This window comes from Lampris incognitus, chromosome 5 (genome assembly GCF_029633865.1).
Source record: "Lampris incognitus isolate fLamInc1 chromosome 5, fLamInc1.hap2, whole genome shotgun sequence".
In the NCBI taxonomy this organism is placed as follows: domain Eukaryota; kingdom Metazoa; phylum Chordata; class Actinopteri; order Lampriformes; family Lampridae; genus Lampris; species Lampris incognitus.
In genome coordinates this window covers 16,205,671-16,222,703 of record NC_079215.1, presented here as the reverse complement: position 1 = coordinate 16,222,703, position 17,033 = coordinate 16,205,671, and the positions used below count along the sequence as shown (strand labels likewise).

General features: G+C 40.6%; 1 protein-coding gene across 1 annotated transcript in view; it reads left to right on the top strand.

Moving 5' to 3' along the window:
* The window catches only part of abcc10 (ATP-binding cassette, sub-family C (CFTR/MRP), member 10), a 45,987-nt gene that overhangs the window by 17,407 nt on the left and 11,547 nt on the right, over nt 1-17,033 (top strand). Inside the window, exons 6-14 of the mRNA XM_056281117.1 lie at nt 1,460-1,629; nt 2,807-2,886; nt 3,382-3,553; nt 4,317-4,415; nt 7,279-7,468; nt 7,880-7,957; nt 8,335-8,523; nt 13,414-13,552; nt 14,687-14,879. Coding sequence (XP_056137092.1) covers nt 1,460-1,629; nt 2,807-2,886; nt 3,382-3,553; nt 4,317-4,415; nt 7,279-7,468; nt 7,880-7,957; nt 8,335-8,523; nt 13,414-13,552; nt 14,687-14,879 — 1,310 coding nt within the window. The remainder of the gene's footprint in view (nt 1-1,459; nt 1,630-2,806; nt 2,887-3,381; nt 3,554-4,316; nt 4,416-7,278; nt 7,469-7,879; nt 7,958-8,334; nt 8,524-13,413; nt 13,553-14,686; nt 14,880-17,033) is intronic.

The window sequence follows — 17,033 nt, the reverse complement described above, 5'->3', positions numbered from 1 at the left end:
CTGGCTTATGCATCCTCAGTGGCTGGGTTAAACTCTTTATAGAACAATAACTTAATATATTTTGCCAAACTTCAACAAGCTTACAACATGTAATTCCCATCTCTGTTACACTCTCCCCTCTGAATTCGGCTAAATATGGAAAACAAACAAAACTCAAAAGGAAACACCCTATCACCATGTCCCTTTAAAACATGCATGCCCATGCAGACCGGCAGTACCGATAACACCGAGGGCAGTCTGGCAGTGGCCTCGCCTAGCCTTGACTATGTTTTTAGTGTCGTTGTGTGGAGTGCGGGGAGGTGTGTCGAAGGTGTCTGGCTGGGAGAGCTGGCATTGGATCAGCTGAGGGAGCTTGGTCTGCTGCGTGCTGTGGGCCCATGGACCATGGCCCTGACCGGAGCTGTGCCTGAAGAGGAAACACTGAGGGCGGTCTGACAGGACGCGGAAGCGGGGCAGGCTAAGCTAACTGCTAGCCCATGCAGACTGGCAGTTCTGACACTCATCCTGGCTGGCATTCGTTCTCCTGGACAGTGATTTTAAAAAAAAAAAATTTTTTTAGTTTACCTATATGTGTTAGTTTTGATATATATGTGTTCTTGTAGTTGTTGTAGTTTGTGGATGTTTTTTTGTCTTTGTGTTGCATTTCTGGGCTGGGGAAAGCGATGTTTTATTTCATTTCATGTGCACAAGTGCATGAAATGAATTGACAGTGTTTCTGCTTCTGAAATCTTCATCCCCCTTTACTTATGGAATTGAATATATTATCTAAATGAATAACAGACAGCAAATTCCGCTTTAATTTGTTTGGTCAGTCTATATCAGCAAGAGCAGGCATTGATTCTGTTTTGAACACTAAGTGTATTTTGCACATCAATAAGTTAAAAAGTGGCATCTGGGTAGTGTAGCGGTCTATTCCGTTGCCTACCAACACGGGGATCACCGGATCAAATCCCCGCATTACGTCCGGCTTGGTCAGGCATCCCTACAGACACAATTGGCTGTGTCTGCGGGTGGGAAGCTGGATGTGGGTATGTGTCCTGGTCACTGCACTAGGGCCTCCTCTGGTCGGTCGGGGAGGGGTCTGGGGGGAATAGTGTGATCCTGCCACGCACTACGTCCCCCTGGTGAAACTCCTCACTGTCAGGTGAAAAGAAGCGGCTGGCGACTCCACATGTGTCGGAGGAGACATGTGGTAGTCTGGCAGCCCTCCCCGGAGCAGCAGAGTGGGTGGAACATCGACCGGGACAGCTCAGAAGAGTGGGGTAATTTGCCAGATACAACTGGGTGGGAAAAAAAGGGTGAGGGGGATAAAAAAAAAAGTCGGGAAGTCCTTTGCAATGAAAAGGTTGCTCTAATTTTTTTTTTCTTGGTTTTACACGACTCATAGATTTGTCTTAATGAAGTTTATGCTATCATGACTCAGTTATGTTTTTATTGCTTTGAAAATTACTGTCCACAGTGTCTCATGAGGACCCCTCGACAGCTGTCATTTTGGACCAGGGGATGTTTTCCTGGCAGGGGGTTAATGATCCAGACCAGGACTCAGTCGGACATAGAGATGTGGAGACGGAGACCAGACACATTAAAGGGAGTCTGCTGTTACACAGGCTCAATCTCAACATAACTACGGTACATGACAGACTTGTTACAGTGGTGCAGCTTTTGCTCTGGCACTGGTGCTGTGTTATGCCACTGGAGGGGGCTTTTAGATTTCCTTGTTGTGCATTGCAAATCCTAAATTATCATGTCGCATAATGACTCTTAACATTTAGGAACACCTCTACCCGTGCAAGACCAGTTGTTATATCTTAAAAACACTCACCTCGACGAGCCTATGACCTCATGTCACGGATCGCATGTGTTCACTACTTTCATTGTAACCCTTAAACTCAGTTTCTCTGTCACTCATACAGCACTAGCGAGAATACGAGCACTACTGCTGTCAAAACTTGTGAAATTAGAATGGTGGTATTTAGCTAAAAATCTTCTGTCCTAATCACACAAAAGTATCTCTTTATCCAGAAGTGTAGTCTTTATCCCTACATCTATGTTTTTAATCATATTATGATCATCTAAAGGGAAACTTTTACCAATACTGAAACGGGGCAGGATATGAAGCCAAACTAAAAACCAACCCAAGCACTATCGTCATACACAACATTATCATAAACAAACCCCCAAAAAAATCCTCTTATAATTTGTTTTTCAGATTCTGATTTATTAGCCAAGTAAACTGTACTTGCTCAGATACTTAGACTGAACACACAGGATACAACTCCATGTGCTAATTCCCATTTTAACAGAAATACATACAGATCTGAGTAATACTGTCTTGATCGTTTGACACACAACTGCCATGAGCAAAAGCACAAAACCATATATTGACATTTTCAAATTTTCATTTTATTCTACGTTTTAATTTTTCTTAACGAAAGTAACGGTACTGATGTTTTTGTGTGTTTGTTGACTCAGCCAACTTAACTGGGCAGGAAACATTTTGTGTGTGTGTCCTCTGTCGGCAAAGCACATCAGTATTTTAAACCTGGTGATTATGTAGAAACACTGTAACTAGTATCTAACTAATAAAAGCTACAGACTAAAATTCAACATTTTGACTTTCACTGTAAATTCTTGACATGATTAATCAAGTCACATTCCTTATCCGTTTTTATCGCTCAGATTTCATATGCATCTTTTTTTCCATCTGAAGAATATTATTAACCTTGGGGGTTGCCATTAACTTGAGAATAGTTGGTTGGTATTGACTGGTTAATATTGACTTGACAGAATTCATTCTCTCTTTCAGGGCTCCCTCATTGTTGTGGTGGGTAAAGTTGGCTGTGGAAAGAGTTCCTTATTGGCAGCCATCACTGGAGAACTCAACAGGTATGGTGCTTCTGAGCCTTTACCACATTGTTCATAAATTGTCCAGGGTGTGTGCAGCTTGCATATCCTGGTATTCTAATCAATACCACATCTGTATGTGAAGGAACACTATATTCTGAATGAAACAGAGATGAATTTGCAGTATTCATGAATCCGATAGGATTAGAGGATCCCAAATAGGATAAGGTTGGAGCTGGCATAATTCAATATCAGCATTCATGGTTTTTCAGTGGTGTTGTATCAGGATCAAATATGGATATTGTCATATCATGATACACAATATTGTTGTCTAATTTAATAACAGCAGGAATCTATTCCCTACAATTTCCCGCAAAATGAGATCTGAAATATTAGAGGGAGTATTATTTGAAAATTATTTTCCTTGTTTGTTAGATGAGCCACTGGTGCTATCTATGTGCCTCCAAACCAACACATAAAACCCATCTGCCCCAGATCCCCTAATGTCTATTTCGAATTTCACTCTTCCTTGTGCAGGCTTGGTGGTGTGGTGTATGTCAAGGGCAGAGAGGCCGGCTTCGGGGTGGCTTCCCAGGAGCCATGGATCCAGCATGCCACAGTGCGAGACAACATCCTGTTTGGCAGGAAGTATGACGTCACCTTCTACCAGGCAGTGATCGAGGCCTGCGCACTGGCAGATGACCTCAACGTAAGATTAACAAAAAAAGTTCCTGTTTTCCCATCTGCATCTTTCTACTATGTGTATATTATCTAGATATTACTTAAAATACTGACATAATGATTTGTTATTAGATTGATTTTTGTCTATTTGAGTGTCTGTTTTTTTACTGTGCTGTTATGCCTCTTGATAGTGTCTTTCATATATGGAAGTTATGGAGTTAATCCTTGTTTTTCAGACTGCAAATTAAACCATAGAATAAAAATTCTATTGTTTTGTGCACTTGCATTAAATGGAAACATTGCAATGTTATGCATTGACTGCTTCCACCAACCCATTGAGCAAATGTTATCAAGTAAAACTTTTCAAGTTCAAATTTTATATTGATTGCTATGTTTTCATATACAGGTAATTAACATTGGTGGTATGTACAACTGAAAGAGTACCAGGACATAAAGTTGATCTTTAAAAGTAGAAAAAAAAAACAGTATCTAAGAATATCTGCAAAAGTGTTTCTCCTTATCCAAGATTTCAGTTGCCAAGTACTTTAAGGAGTTAGTGACTGACTGGCATCTTCCTGTAGACTACAAAATCAGAACCAACCGTTTCACATTTAAGAGAATTTTGCAGATAGAGGGCCTTTTCGTTCTCTTTTCATTTAATATTTCACTGGAAAGAAACATACTGAAAAGAAAATACATTGAACATATGTAAAAAAGAAAGGATTAATTTGTGAATTTGGTTTGAAATGTTTGTTGAACAAGTCCAGCTTCTGTTTTTCTGTTTTTGCCAGGTTCTGCCAAAAGGAGACAGAACAGAAGTAGGCGAGAACGGAGTGACTCTGAGTGGAGGGCAGAAGGCTCGCCTTGCCTTGGCCAGGGCTGTTTACATGGTCAGTCATGTACAGTAACTGAACAGCCATCTGCTCACTGAGCAGACAGACACTGGTGTGTCACGAATAAATGTTTGGCAGCCAAAAATGTGTTTAGATCTCACGGTCCAGTACCATGTAAAAATATATGCTCATTAAGATGTTTAGGTTTGTACATGAAATATATGCTTTGCGGGCAGCATGGTGGCACAGTGGTTAGCGCGGCCGCCTCACAGCAAGAAGGTTCTGGGTTCGAGCCCCGGGGTACTCCAACCTTGGGGATCATCCCAGGTCGTCCTGTGTGTGGAGTTTGCATGTTCTCCCTGTGTCTGCGTGGGTTTCCTCCGGGTGCTCCGGTTTCCTCCCACAGTCCAAAGACATGTAGGTCAGATGAATCGGCCATACTAAGTTGTCTCTAGGTGTGAATGTGTCGGCCCTGTGATGGACTGGCGGCCTGTCCAGGGTGTTTCCCTGCCTGCTGCCCAATGACTGCTGGGATAGGCTTCAGCATCCCGCGACCCTAATTAGGATAAGCGGCTTGGATAATGGAATGGAATATATGTTTTGAAATTTTCTTAGTAATGTTTAGGAGGGGGAGAACATTAAATTGCTTTGCAGAATATATATAGTTTTATTTTTTTCCCTTAACTAAATTATATATTCACTTGATTATGCCAAATAGTGAGGTCTTAGGCTAGTTTTATTGGCATATTACTTGTTCTACAGATGCCAGTTGACTGCTGGGATAGGCTCCAGCATCCCCGTGTCCATGACAGCAGGATTAGTGGTTTGGATAATGGATGGATGGATTATGAACCTTTATTTGACCATGAAAACCAGAAATTTGACAAGTAATTTACCTTGGCCTATACAGCATCACAATAAGTTACACAATCTTCTTCTTCTTTCCGCTTGTTCCCTAGACATAGTCAGAGAGGGGCCAGTCAATTTTGGTGTACAAATCAAAATAATGAGTGAGAGCTTTATATCCAGTCACAAACTTCAACACACCATGGTAGATCAGGTCTAACATACCCAGACACTGTACAGGAGCATTCATGCGTAGTAGGTCAGAAAGTTAAAACAACCAGTCCTTTTCTAACGTCAAAGGAGAAGCAAGACCTATGCCTGAATTAGAATCCTAATAACACTTAAACCGAGAGATTTTTAATGTGATGTCTAAAAGACAAACTAATCGATCAGGGCTGGGCATCGCTGCTTATTTCCCAAATCGATTCTCTTCCAATTCACAAGGTCCCAGATCGATTCAAGTCAGTATCGATTCGGTTGGGGACATTTCAGTTGCAATGCCAATTTTGCAACCTGGTGCATTATTAAAAAATGTTAATGTTTACATTAACAATTGACCCCAAAGCAGTTTCCAGGAAAAAAATCAAACATTAAAAGATCAATTCGGGGCATCCGGGTAGCGTAGCGGTCTACTCCATTGCCTACCAACACAGGGATCACCTGTTCGAATCCCCATGTTACCACCACATTGGTCGGGCCTACAGACACAATTGGCTGTGTCTGCGGAAGCCGGATGTGGATATGTGTCCTGGTTGCTGCACTAGCGCCTCCTCTGGTCGATCGGGGCGCCTGTTCGGGGTGAGGGGAGAACTGGGGGGAATAGCGTGATCCTCCCACATGCTACATCCCCCTGGTGAAAATCCTCACTGTCAGGTGAAAAGAAGCGGCTGGCGACTCCACATGTATCGGAGGAGGCACATTATAGCCTGCAGCCCTCCCCGGTTCGGCAGAGGGGGTGGAGCAGTGACTGAGACGGCTCGAAAGAGTGGGGTAATTGGCCGGATACATCCATCCATTCATCCATTATCCGAACCACTTATCCTGCTTCCCACTTCAGAGTTTGAAATTTGTTTTTGTTAATTTTCAGCCTCATTATAAAATAGGACACTTGACAGTTTCATTGCCTTGCACGTCCGTCCATCCATTATCTGAACCGCTTACCCTGCTCTCAGGGTCGCAGGGATGCTGGAGCCTATCCCAGCAGTCACTGGGCGACAGGCGGAGAGACACCCTGTACAGGCCGCCAGGCCATCACAGGGCCCACACACACACACACACACACACACACACACACACACATTCACACCTAAGGACAATTTAGTATGGCCGATTCACCTGGCCTACATGTCTTTTAACTGTGAGAGGAAATCGGAGCACCCAAAGGAAACCCATACAGACACGGGGAGAACATGCAAACTCCACACAAAGGACGACCTGGGATGACCCTCAAGATTGGACTAACGCGGGGCTCAAACCCAGGACCTTCTTGTTGTGAGGCGACTGCGCTAACCACTGCGTCACTGTGCCGGATACAATTGAGGAGAAATTGGGGGGGGGTCCCAAAAAAAAATAAAATAAAAAATCAATTCAGGGACTTAATGAATCGATAATCGGATCGTTATGATGATGATTGATTCGAATCGGGAAACCGATTAATTGAACCCAGCCCTATAATCGATGTCGATGCTTGATGCAACCTCTCTTCTACATCGCGTGGTTGCAATGATCAGAGGATTAAAGGAGGTCTTCTTGGATAATGGGAAAACATTAACTTTGTCTTATCAGCATTTAGAACCATCTTAAGGTGAGAGAGCTGAGACTGTACCATGTCAAAAGTACTCTGCAAATATTTGCCAGCCGGAGCAAGGGTGGATGCTCAACAATAAATGATAGCATTATCAGCATAAAAGTGAAACAGAATAATAGGTATGTTTTGACTCAATTTATAAATGCTGAACAAAATTGAACCCAGTATTGTTTATTTATGATATACCTATGAAAGACCAGTTTTTGTGATTCATAAAAGTGCACTGATGTGAATTCTTTTTTTCCTTGACTAACATAACCACATTAGGAGAAAGACATCTATCTCCTTGATGATCCATTGGCAGCAGTTGATTCCGATGTGGCTCACCACCTTATGCAGAAATGCATCATGGGCATCATCAGGGGCAAGACCAGAGTCCTCTGCACGCACCGCATTGAGTTTGTGGACCAGGCTGACATGGTGGTGCTAATGGACAATGGGACAATCATCAAGACAGGTAGCAGAGATGGATTGTGTAAAAGGTGGCATTACATGTAGCCCTGTTTAGGTTAAGTTATAAAGGTTTTCATTGCCTCTGTGGGCCTTTAGAAGGTCACAAGGTCAGAACTTTGTCAGATATTACATGACAATAATTCTACTAAAGAGAGGCTTTACATTTTAAACAACTTTAACAAAAAATGGATTGGGTTAAGAATAGTTCAGTGTAATTAAAATGGTACCATAAGCTTCAGTTACTAAGTTAAACTGAATTAACTCTACGGCACTCATCCCGTTGTCCCGCTGGCCAAACCTTTCTTATCACATACTCACAGCAGCTCAAATTTTTTTTAATAAATAACATTAGGGAAATACCAACAAGTTTTAAACTCCAAACATTCAGTTAAAGGCTTTCTACTTCTTTAAACAGGCTCTCCAGCTGAAGTCCTTCCTTTGGTAGAGGCTGTGCCAAAAAACAGGAAGAACAGGAGCAATGCAAAAGAGAAAGGTACTTGGATTTTCATTCAGAACTGTCTTTTGTTGGGGGGGGGATTCATCTGTATCACCTTTTGAATGAATTACAAATGTTTTAATCTGTTAAACAACTTCCAAACTGGTCCATTACTTTTACAGTATCAAACAAGCATAGACCATAAGTTTGACTAAGATGTAAGCCTTTATCCAAAAGAGATATTGTACATGATTCTTTTTGTCAAACATTGTGATGAAGATAAGTCTTTGCTTTGGTTTCTGACATATTACCCATGGCTTTTGGTATCAAACTTAAACATTTGGCAAATTTTGCAATATAAATTATTTCAGCCTGGTATTGGGCTAAGGCCTAATTCTGGCAGTCTTTTTGATGGTAATTTTTATTCAAACCAGATGACATTGAGCAGGAAGAGGCGAGGTGTGGTTCGTCCAATGAGCTGCAGGTGGAGGATAATTCTGACCTATCAGGGGAGGAGCAGAAGCAGGTGGGCGGGCTGGCATGGAGGGTTTACCAGACCTACTGGGTAGCGGTGGGGAAAGTCCTGGCTGTTTCCATCCTGATGTCTCTCTTTCTCATGCAAGGTTTGGACTTTGTGCTTAACATTTCATTACCATCTGTTTGCCTCTGTCAACTGGTAAATATTTACATCATCAGCACCAAAAATACCATAAATTCATATATATTTTAAACACTGGTGGTCCAAGTCTTGCGATGTCGGGGGCGAATTCTACTTAACAAGATAAACAGAGAATGGAACCCTAATCCCGGTAGTGTTAGTGCAAAGCTCTACCTATTTAGGTAAATAGGACCATATTTCACACCTCTCCATTTTAGCTGCACACCACATTTAAAGTGGCTAGCAGCAATTTTAATTCGGAACACTTTTTGATTGAACTCTTTCTGCACCCCGACAGCTATCAAGTAGATGCACTAAGAAAAAATATGGTCTCTTTGGTCACCCTAGGCGCTGTAAACAGAACATTTTTTCTGTACCTGTAATTACTGCCGTGATGTGAGCATCTGGGGAATAAGGAGTTACAACATAGTTGGAGCACCACCAGGGGCAATGCTAGGATCAAACTTCTAGGGGGAGTTCAGCCCCTAATGAGAATGTGACATGCATACAGTACCTTGCAAAAGTGTTCAACTCCCCTGCTAAATCACTCATTTCATTGGATAACAATTAATAGATTAATATTTTTCTATATATGGTATTTTAATTTACAACAATACTTTTCATTGATAACCATTAAGTAACACGAAATATTTTTTAAGAAAATGAAAAATGGAATATGCTGTTTGCAAAAGTATTCAACTCCTTTCACTTTGGCAAACCTCAGTTCAATCAGGTACACAATGTTACCTTTAGAGGCAACCTAATTAGTTGGGTGGTCTATTATAGTGTATGGTTCAGAGCGAACAGTCACAGATTTCAATGTAATACACCTGTTTTAGGGAGGACCCACAGTCATTTAATGATTAGCTATGACTGCTAGACTAAACTGCACTCTAACCTACTGTGGTTTGCCTGCACTCTTCTCTGCTCCCACATCTCAGGCCTCAAATATATAAAACACTAGTCTTTATAGACTTAGTGCTTCTTAAGTAAAGAAAACTCTCTATTTGTTCAAACAACCAGTTCTTCAATTGGCCTTGCGTTGCAGCTGTTGCATTGCAAACAACCAGAGTCTGTCTCCAAACAACTGCCAACTACTGCTGTGTATTCTTTTACAGTTGAGTGAAGTAACTACCAATAACTTTGGCTTAATACTGCTGCCTACTGGAGGGTGTACAGAAACAGTAATAGGGCTTAACTGAATGCAAGACTATTAAGAATAATACTAGTTCAGTGGCACTTCTTTCAGGAAGGAGGCAGGGTGGAGCTATGAGGTTTTGCTGACAGTTTGAGGATCCAGCGGAGTTATGAGATTTAGGCACAAGCTCTTTCTAATACTTTTCATTGGTTAAATATTTGTAAAACCCACAGACAGATGTAAAGGGTGACCAATAGCATTGATTTATGGAAAAAAAAAGACTAAATATGGAGATACGACCTTTCTGCCCAACAGTGACAATTTAAGCCCTCAGACAAGTTCATAAAATCTAATGTTAGCGGGCTAAAAATGATTTCAGAAAATAATGTTAATTACAGTTTTTTTTAGGGGTGCTGAAATGAAATGTAGATGTGCTTGAGCATCCCCAAAAAGAGTCTAAAATCGCCAGTGAGCACCACTAACATTAAATGACATTAGCATTTTGTTTGCCAGTCAAGTTTATACGTTTTTAGTGGGCTAGTTGGTAACTACTACTTAAGACTTTTTGATTACTGTGTCTGAGCATATAAGAATGACAAACTCAGATTCACTATGTTAAGAAACAAAGTAGTACAGGGGCTAAGAGAGGCCAAAGCTGACTTTTTCTTGAACATAATCGGTGAAGCAAGAGGTGATGCTAAATTAATCTGGGAGCAGATTAAGAAACTGACTGGACAACATCACAAAGTAGGAAGGTAAGTGGAACTTGAAATCAATGGAAACCTTTCAAGGGACCCAGTCATAATTGTTGAGGCTCTCAACCATTATTTTAATGATTCAGTGGCCACTATTGCACAGATTTTCTGAGTGAGTCAATTGAACACTACTTCAGTGGATATTGCAGCCTTGCAGCCACTATACCCTTCTTTAGATGTTGCAGAACTACCCTTGCACATAAGAGATATTCCTGAGGCAGATGTACTAAGAACGATCAATGCTCTTAAAGCATCAAAAGCAAAGGATGTGTATGAGATGGATACTGCCATGCTTAAAGAGCTAAGCACATCATTAGTCTCTCCCCTAAAATATATTAAACCAGTCCTTCTCCCAGGCAATCTTCCCGGGTGTTTGGAAGATGGCTATTGTAACACCAATTTTTAAAATTTGGCAACCCTCTCACCATCTGCACAGGCCTATCAGTATCCTACTAGTAGTATCGAAGTCAAGTCAAGTCAATTTTATTTGTGTAGCCCAATATCACAAATTACAAATTTGCCTCAGTGGGCTTAACAGCAACACAAAATCCTGTCCTTAGACCCTCTCATCGGATAAGGAGCAACTCCTTAAGATATATAGAAGATAGCAGAGAGATGCGTTGCAAAGCAATTAACTTTCCACCTGAAGAACAACACCTTTTCCCTGTACCCGGTGCAGTTCAGATTTAGAGCTAGCCACTCTACAGAGATGGCTAACTGCTTCTTTATAAAGAAGGTTAAATCATTATTGGATAAGGGTGGTGTTGTTGGGGCAGTGTTTTTAGATCTTGGGAAAGCCTTTGACACTGTATTTCATGCTGTCCTCCTGTATTAAGTTAACTACCTTCAATTTCTCTCCAGATGCCCTTAGGTGGATAGAGTCGTACCTTTCTGACCGATCTCAAATAGTCAGAGCCGATAACCATCAGTCACTGCTCTCAGCTCCTCCACTGACGTCCCAAAAGGATCCATATTGGGCCCACTTCTGTCTAGCTTATATGTTAATGATCTGCCATCTGTATGCCCCAGGATAGACTCAAATTTATGCTGATGACACTGTAATATATGTACACAGCAATACAAAAAGCCAAGTTGCCTCCATCATAACCAATGCAATGGCCCATGTTACCAAATGGTTAAACCACTGCTTTCTACAACTAAATGTGTCAAAAACCACCAGCATGTATTTCACAAAGAAGGCTAGCAATACTGTTGAGCCACACATATTTGTACTTGGACAAAGATTAGAAATGATAAAATAATTCAAATATCTTGGGCTCATGATAGACTCAAATCTCTCGTTCAAAACTCAGGGTAAGAGGGTTTGCAACAGGGTCAAGTACAACCTAGCACATTTCAGATTCATACGGAATGTCAAACAAAGCTGCTATAATTTACGTAAATCCTATGATCATATCGCACCTAACCTATTCAAGCTGGTCACAGGCAAGTAGTTCAACCTTGAGACCACTAGAATCATTATATAAACAAACCATGAAAACCCTTGATAGGAAACCCAATAGTTTTTCACCGCTGTCTGTCATAAATTGGAAAATTATACATTTATGAGCTGGGAAAATCTCATCAAGAATGCAAATATATGTCTCATCTAGAAAATTATTCATGACATGGTTCCTCTCTGACTCGGTTGCTTTGCTAGGGAACGAGTAAATACAAATCAGATTACAAGAGGATTGACAAGAGGGAATTGCATTATCCCACTAAGAAAATCGGCTTTCAGTCAATATACCTTTTCAATTAAAGCAGCATATGAATGGAATGTTGCACCAGTCCACCTTATAGAACTCACCACTTACACTTTTCTTGACAATTAAGAACATGGCTTTTCAGACTATAAGGTTGTTGTTTTTTTTCTGAAAATGTTTCAAAATGTTCCAAAAACAGACTAAAATTGAAACATGGACATTGTTAGACTTTATCTCAATATCATATGTCTGTGGATTGTTTAACAATAAATACATAAAAAATCTTGTAGAAAGCAATATTTTACAAAAGCAGAATGCTATTTGGATAAGGCCTGCTTGTTCACCTGTCAGAGTTTCAGTTAAAGTTTGCATGTTGAGTAGAAGCACCGTTCAGTTGATTTCGAAAAAATTAAGAATGTAAAACACCAACACTTGCAATCATCAAAAACTGTGACTATGGTTAAGCTGTGCAAAAACTGGTGATCAGTTCAAGAGAGTTTGTTGGCAGACTCACAGACACCTCCAGTTCCTCCCACCTCCTGGTTAAGTAAGGTTATAAGTTTGGTGTGGTTACGTTTATATGGGTTTGGTATGGTTAAGGCAATGGTTATGATCTGGGAGGGCAGTTGTCCCTTCCAGCAGGCCATCTAGTGGCGACTGTGGAAGTGGCTTTCTATATGTGCAGGATGACTGTGGTCCAAATTTTCGATGGTCACAGATTTTGGTGCAACACCAGGATAGATGTTAGTCTTGACATGACAAAAGTGTAAAAAAATAAATGGAGGTTGGCTTGGGTTAATGTGAAAGTTGTAGATGGAAAACCACTGACTAGAGTTGATTTCAGACTAAACTATATTCCCAACTAGATTGCAGCATCATATTAATTTGACAATTCCATAAACAAATTTATTAAATCTGTCATTATTCTAATGCTGTGCATCACATTTTGAATAAATTTGGTTGCCATCTGACAAACCATGATATCTCACTAAAAAAACCTAATACTATGTGAAGCAGGCCATCTCACCTCTCATAGAGTGGAGAAGTGTGCATAGCCGCTGGTTCTCAGAGGAATTTTCCCATTCAGTCCACCCATTGGAAATTTTAGTTTTAAAGACTACCATATGATAAAATATGAAACACACTTAAGCGGTTAACATGGATTCCACTTTTTTGACGGTAGGCAATCAACAAGTAGCAGTTGCAATATCAGCAACCCAACACACTACTTTTTTTCATATTTCTGTCTCATTCAGCCTCAAAGAATGTGTCTGACTGGTGGCTGTCCTATTGGATCTCTCAGCTGAAGAACAATGGTTCCACCTGGACCAATGGTTCCTCCCCAAATGACTACGGCTCACCCCAGCTGCTCTTCTTCACACCTGGAGGACTTGTGTGAGTTGGACAGTGAATGTCACAATGAATCAAGAGCATGTGAGGAGTCACAGAATAACATTTTCTCCACTTAACTGGGAGTGTGATTTTCCTTGTAAACCGGTTGTAGCTCAGCTGTGCCTAGAATGGCACCAAAATAGGACATTATGCTTTCTTCCACAGAATGGTTCAGAGAATTTAGCTCTTTGATTTCAACTTGTTTGCTCATATTTAAAAATTTCCCCCCACAGTTTGCATTAGTTTTTGAAAGTGACCCATTTCATATCAGTGTGAACATAACTTTATCCTGAAATGCCTTAGATGTGCAAGGGAACATCAACAGTACATCTTTTGACTGTGTGTAACCACTTCACTAGTAATGTATTGAAATCACTTAAACCTTTTACATTTTTCACTGTGTATCTTATAAGCTAGCCATAATGAGATCTCGAGTAGGTATGGATATAATTGTAACCGAAGAGGAAATCAGAGAAATTTGATGAATTTTAGAATTGTTTTTTTTACATTTATTTTCATGCTCATTTTAGATTCAGATTTCTTCATACACCTACATGGACCAGTGCTATTTCTTGTATAGATAGTACCATATTAGGAATCTGTGATAATTGGGATTCATGGTGATTTAAAAAAAACAATAACAATCGTGTAAAGGAATTTCATGAGAGTAATTACCCTCCACATAATTATAAATACACAGGTATTTTGGTGCTTTGCCCTCCTAATGCAGCCCTCAAACAAGTGGTGCTCGATATTGAAAACATTATTATGATCATCATAGGGAATTTTACATGATATCTGTATATATATCATGATATCTGCTTACATACGCTAAAATACTATGTTTAAGAATCCAACTGAGGTTCATCACTTTGAACTGTTTGTTAATATAAGCTATGATATAAAACCAAAACTAGTTTTTAAATGATATTCCCTCAGATATTTCAGACCACATTTTGTGAGAAATTTTAATTAATATATTCTCATTATAAATAATTTGGAAAATAAAATTTTGTCACGATGTGACAATTTCCGAATTTCATTGATATACAATACAGTTAAAAGACAATAAACAATAAATTTTTGCTCAGCTGTCCCTCAAACTAAAATTGTTTTCAACCATCTTGTGTTGACCAGGTCTCCGCTGCCGTTTGTACAAACGTCTCCACTAGCCAACATGAGTTCGGAGGTCAGATTCTACCTGTCGGTGTACACCTCCATCGCCATTGGTAACACCGTCTTCGCTGCTGTGCGAGCCTTCCTCTTCGCCTATGGAGCCATCTGCGCCGCTGCAGTTATCCACAACAGACTCCTGGACAGGGTCTTTAAGGTGATCGTTGTCTCAGCTTTGAACCCATGGGATACGCTCTCTCACTCTCTCGCTCTCTTTGTCTTGTTCTCTCTTTCTATGGTCTCTCTTCTTCTCTCTTTCTCTCTCTCTCTAATTGTCTTTCTCTGTCTCTCCTGCTGCTCTCTCTCTCTTCCTCTTTATCTGTCTCTCTATTTTTCTCTGTCTCTCTCCTGCTCATCTAACTCTCTCTTTCCCTCTTTCTGTTTCTGTCTGTCTCTCTTTCTCTGTCGCTCTCCTCCTGCTGCTCTCTCTCTCTCTCTCTCTCCCTCTGTCTGTTTCTGTCTGTCTCTCTCACTCTTTATCTCTCTTTGTCTCTCTCTCTCTCTCTCTCTCTGGGCTAACAAGCAGAGATGAGCTGGCCCCTGTTTTTTACAGAGCCAAAAAGATTGCAAGTGTTCACAAAATTTGGCAGCATCCAAGGAGAATGATAGGAAGGTTGCCAGTTTGAAACCCGAGACTAGCAAGGAAAAGTCTGGGTGGAGTAACTAAGTGAGAAATTGTATTCAACCACATCCAAAGGAACCTTGAGCAAGGGATTTAATGCCTCATTTGCTCTATTGGAGCTGCTCAGTGGCCAACAGTAGGAGACCATAGATGGGAATGTGTAGGGGGGATTTAATGAAAAAGAAAAAAAATTCTCAATAAGCTTTTTCCTGAAGATATAATGTATGTAAAAATTGTTTGCTAATAGCCTTCTGGGCCAAATTTATTGTGGAGTGGCAGTAGATGAAGTTGATTCATTAATTTTTGCACATGTCTTATTTGTTTTGACATGTTCTCCCCTTCGGCCGTCCGAAGGCACATTTTATTGTCATTTGCGCGCAGCTCAGTCTGTAGTTGAAGTGCCTCTCTTTGTTGAGATGTCCATTGTCTGGGTATCCCTTCATCAGCTAGCTCAATAGAGGATATGCAGGGTCACCAAGAAGCATAAGGGGCACTTGTGTACATTCAGTTTCCTGTGTGTTCTACATGGAAAGACAAGAACTTTAGAGGCATTGACGTTGTGCCACAATATTAGGGTCTTAGTATTTCTCAGGAGTTAGGGTTAGGTGTGAATATGTGTGTGTGTGTGTGTGTGTGGGCCCTGTGATGGTCTAGCGGCCTGTCCAGGGTGTCTCCCCACCTGCTGCCCAATGACTGCTGGGATAGGCTCCAGCATCCCCGTGACCCTGAGAGCAGGATAAGCGGTTTTGATAATGGATGGATGGATGGATGGATGTTCGGCAAAGATACGACATAGTTGTTAGTTTATGGTTTCCCTAGTTCCCTATCATTTCACCCCAGATTAAGGTAAAGGACAAATACACTAATTAAATAACCATGGAGTGTATATTTGGTGGGGAACAATCATAGTTCATCATGGCGATGGAGCAGCTCTGTAGGTGCAACTGTCACTTTCTCTCGATTCCCCCCTCTCTCCCTAAACTTCATTTCATCTCCGTAGACGAAGTTTCCAGTCCTTAGACATTACTTCTGTTCCTTAAAAGAAAAGTAGATCATCGTAAAAGCACAGAAAACAGAGGTTGATATAAGTTATTCATGCTAAAAATTGAAACTAAAGAGCTCATACAGCTAAGATCTCCATCTCTGACAGGATTTAAGCAGAATTCCCTCATCATGGACAATTTCATGAATGCTGTCACTGAAACTATTTTAACCTCTCCGAGGAATCCCCCGCATGGCTTTTGTAAACTCTCTGACGTCAAGTTAAGCAATTTTATTTGTATAGCCCAATAGCACAAATTACAAATTTGCCTCAGCGGGCTTTACAGCAATACAACATTCTGTTGTCTAATTCGTAGTGTAATTCGTACTTGCTTCCTTCCCAATTGCTTTGATTTCATTTTATGCATTTTGTCTCTTCTGTACGTAACATAGACACCAATGGAGTTCCCCTCAATAGTGAGCCTATATCATAGCATGCAACAAAGAATATGGTGCCTTCAAGTGGCAGTAAAACGTTGGTACAAAACTGCTCACAACTTTCTCATAAATGGTCAAACATGCCTGAAACTTTTCTTATGGGCTCCTAATGTTACAAGTTATCAACCCAATATGCATTTATTTTTCATTTATTATCACTTATTCACATATGTATGGAATTTGTGTATATATTTGTGTATATCAGAATCA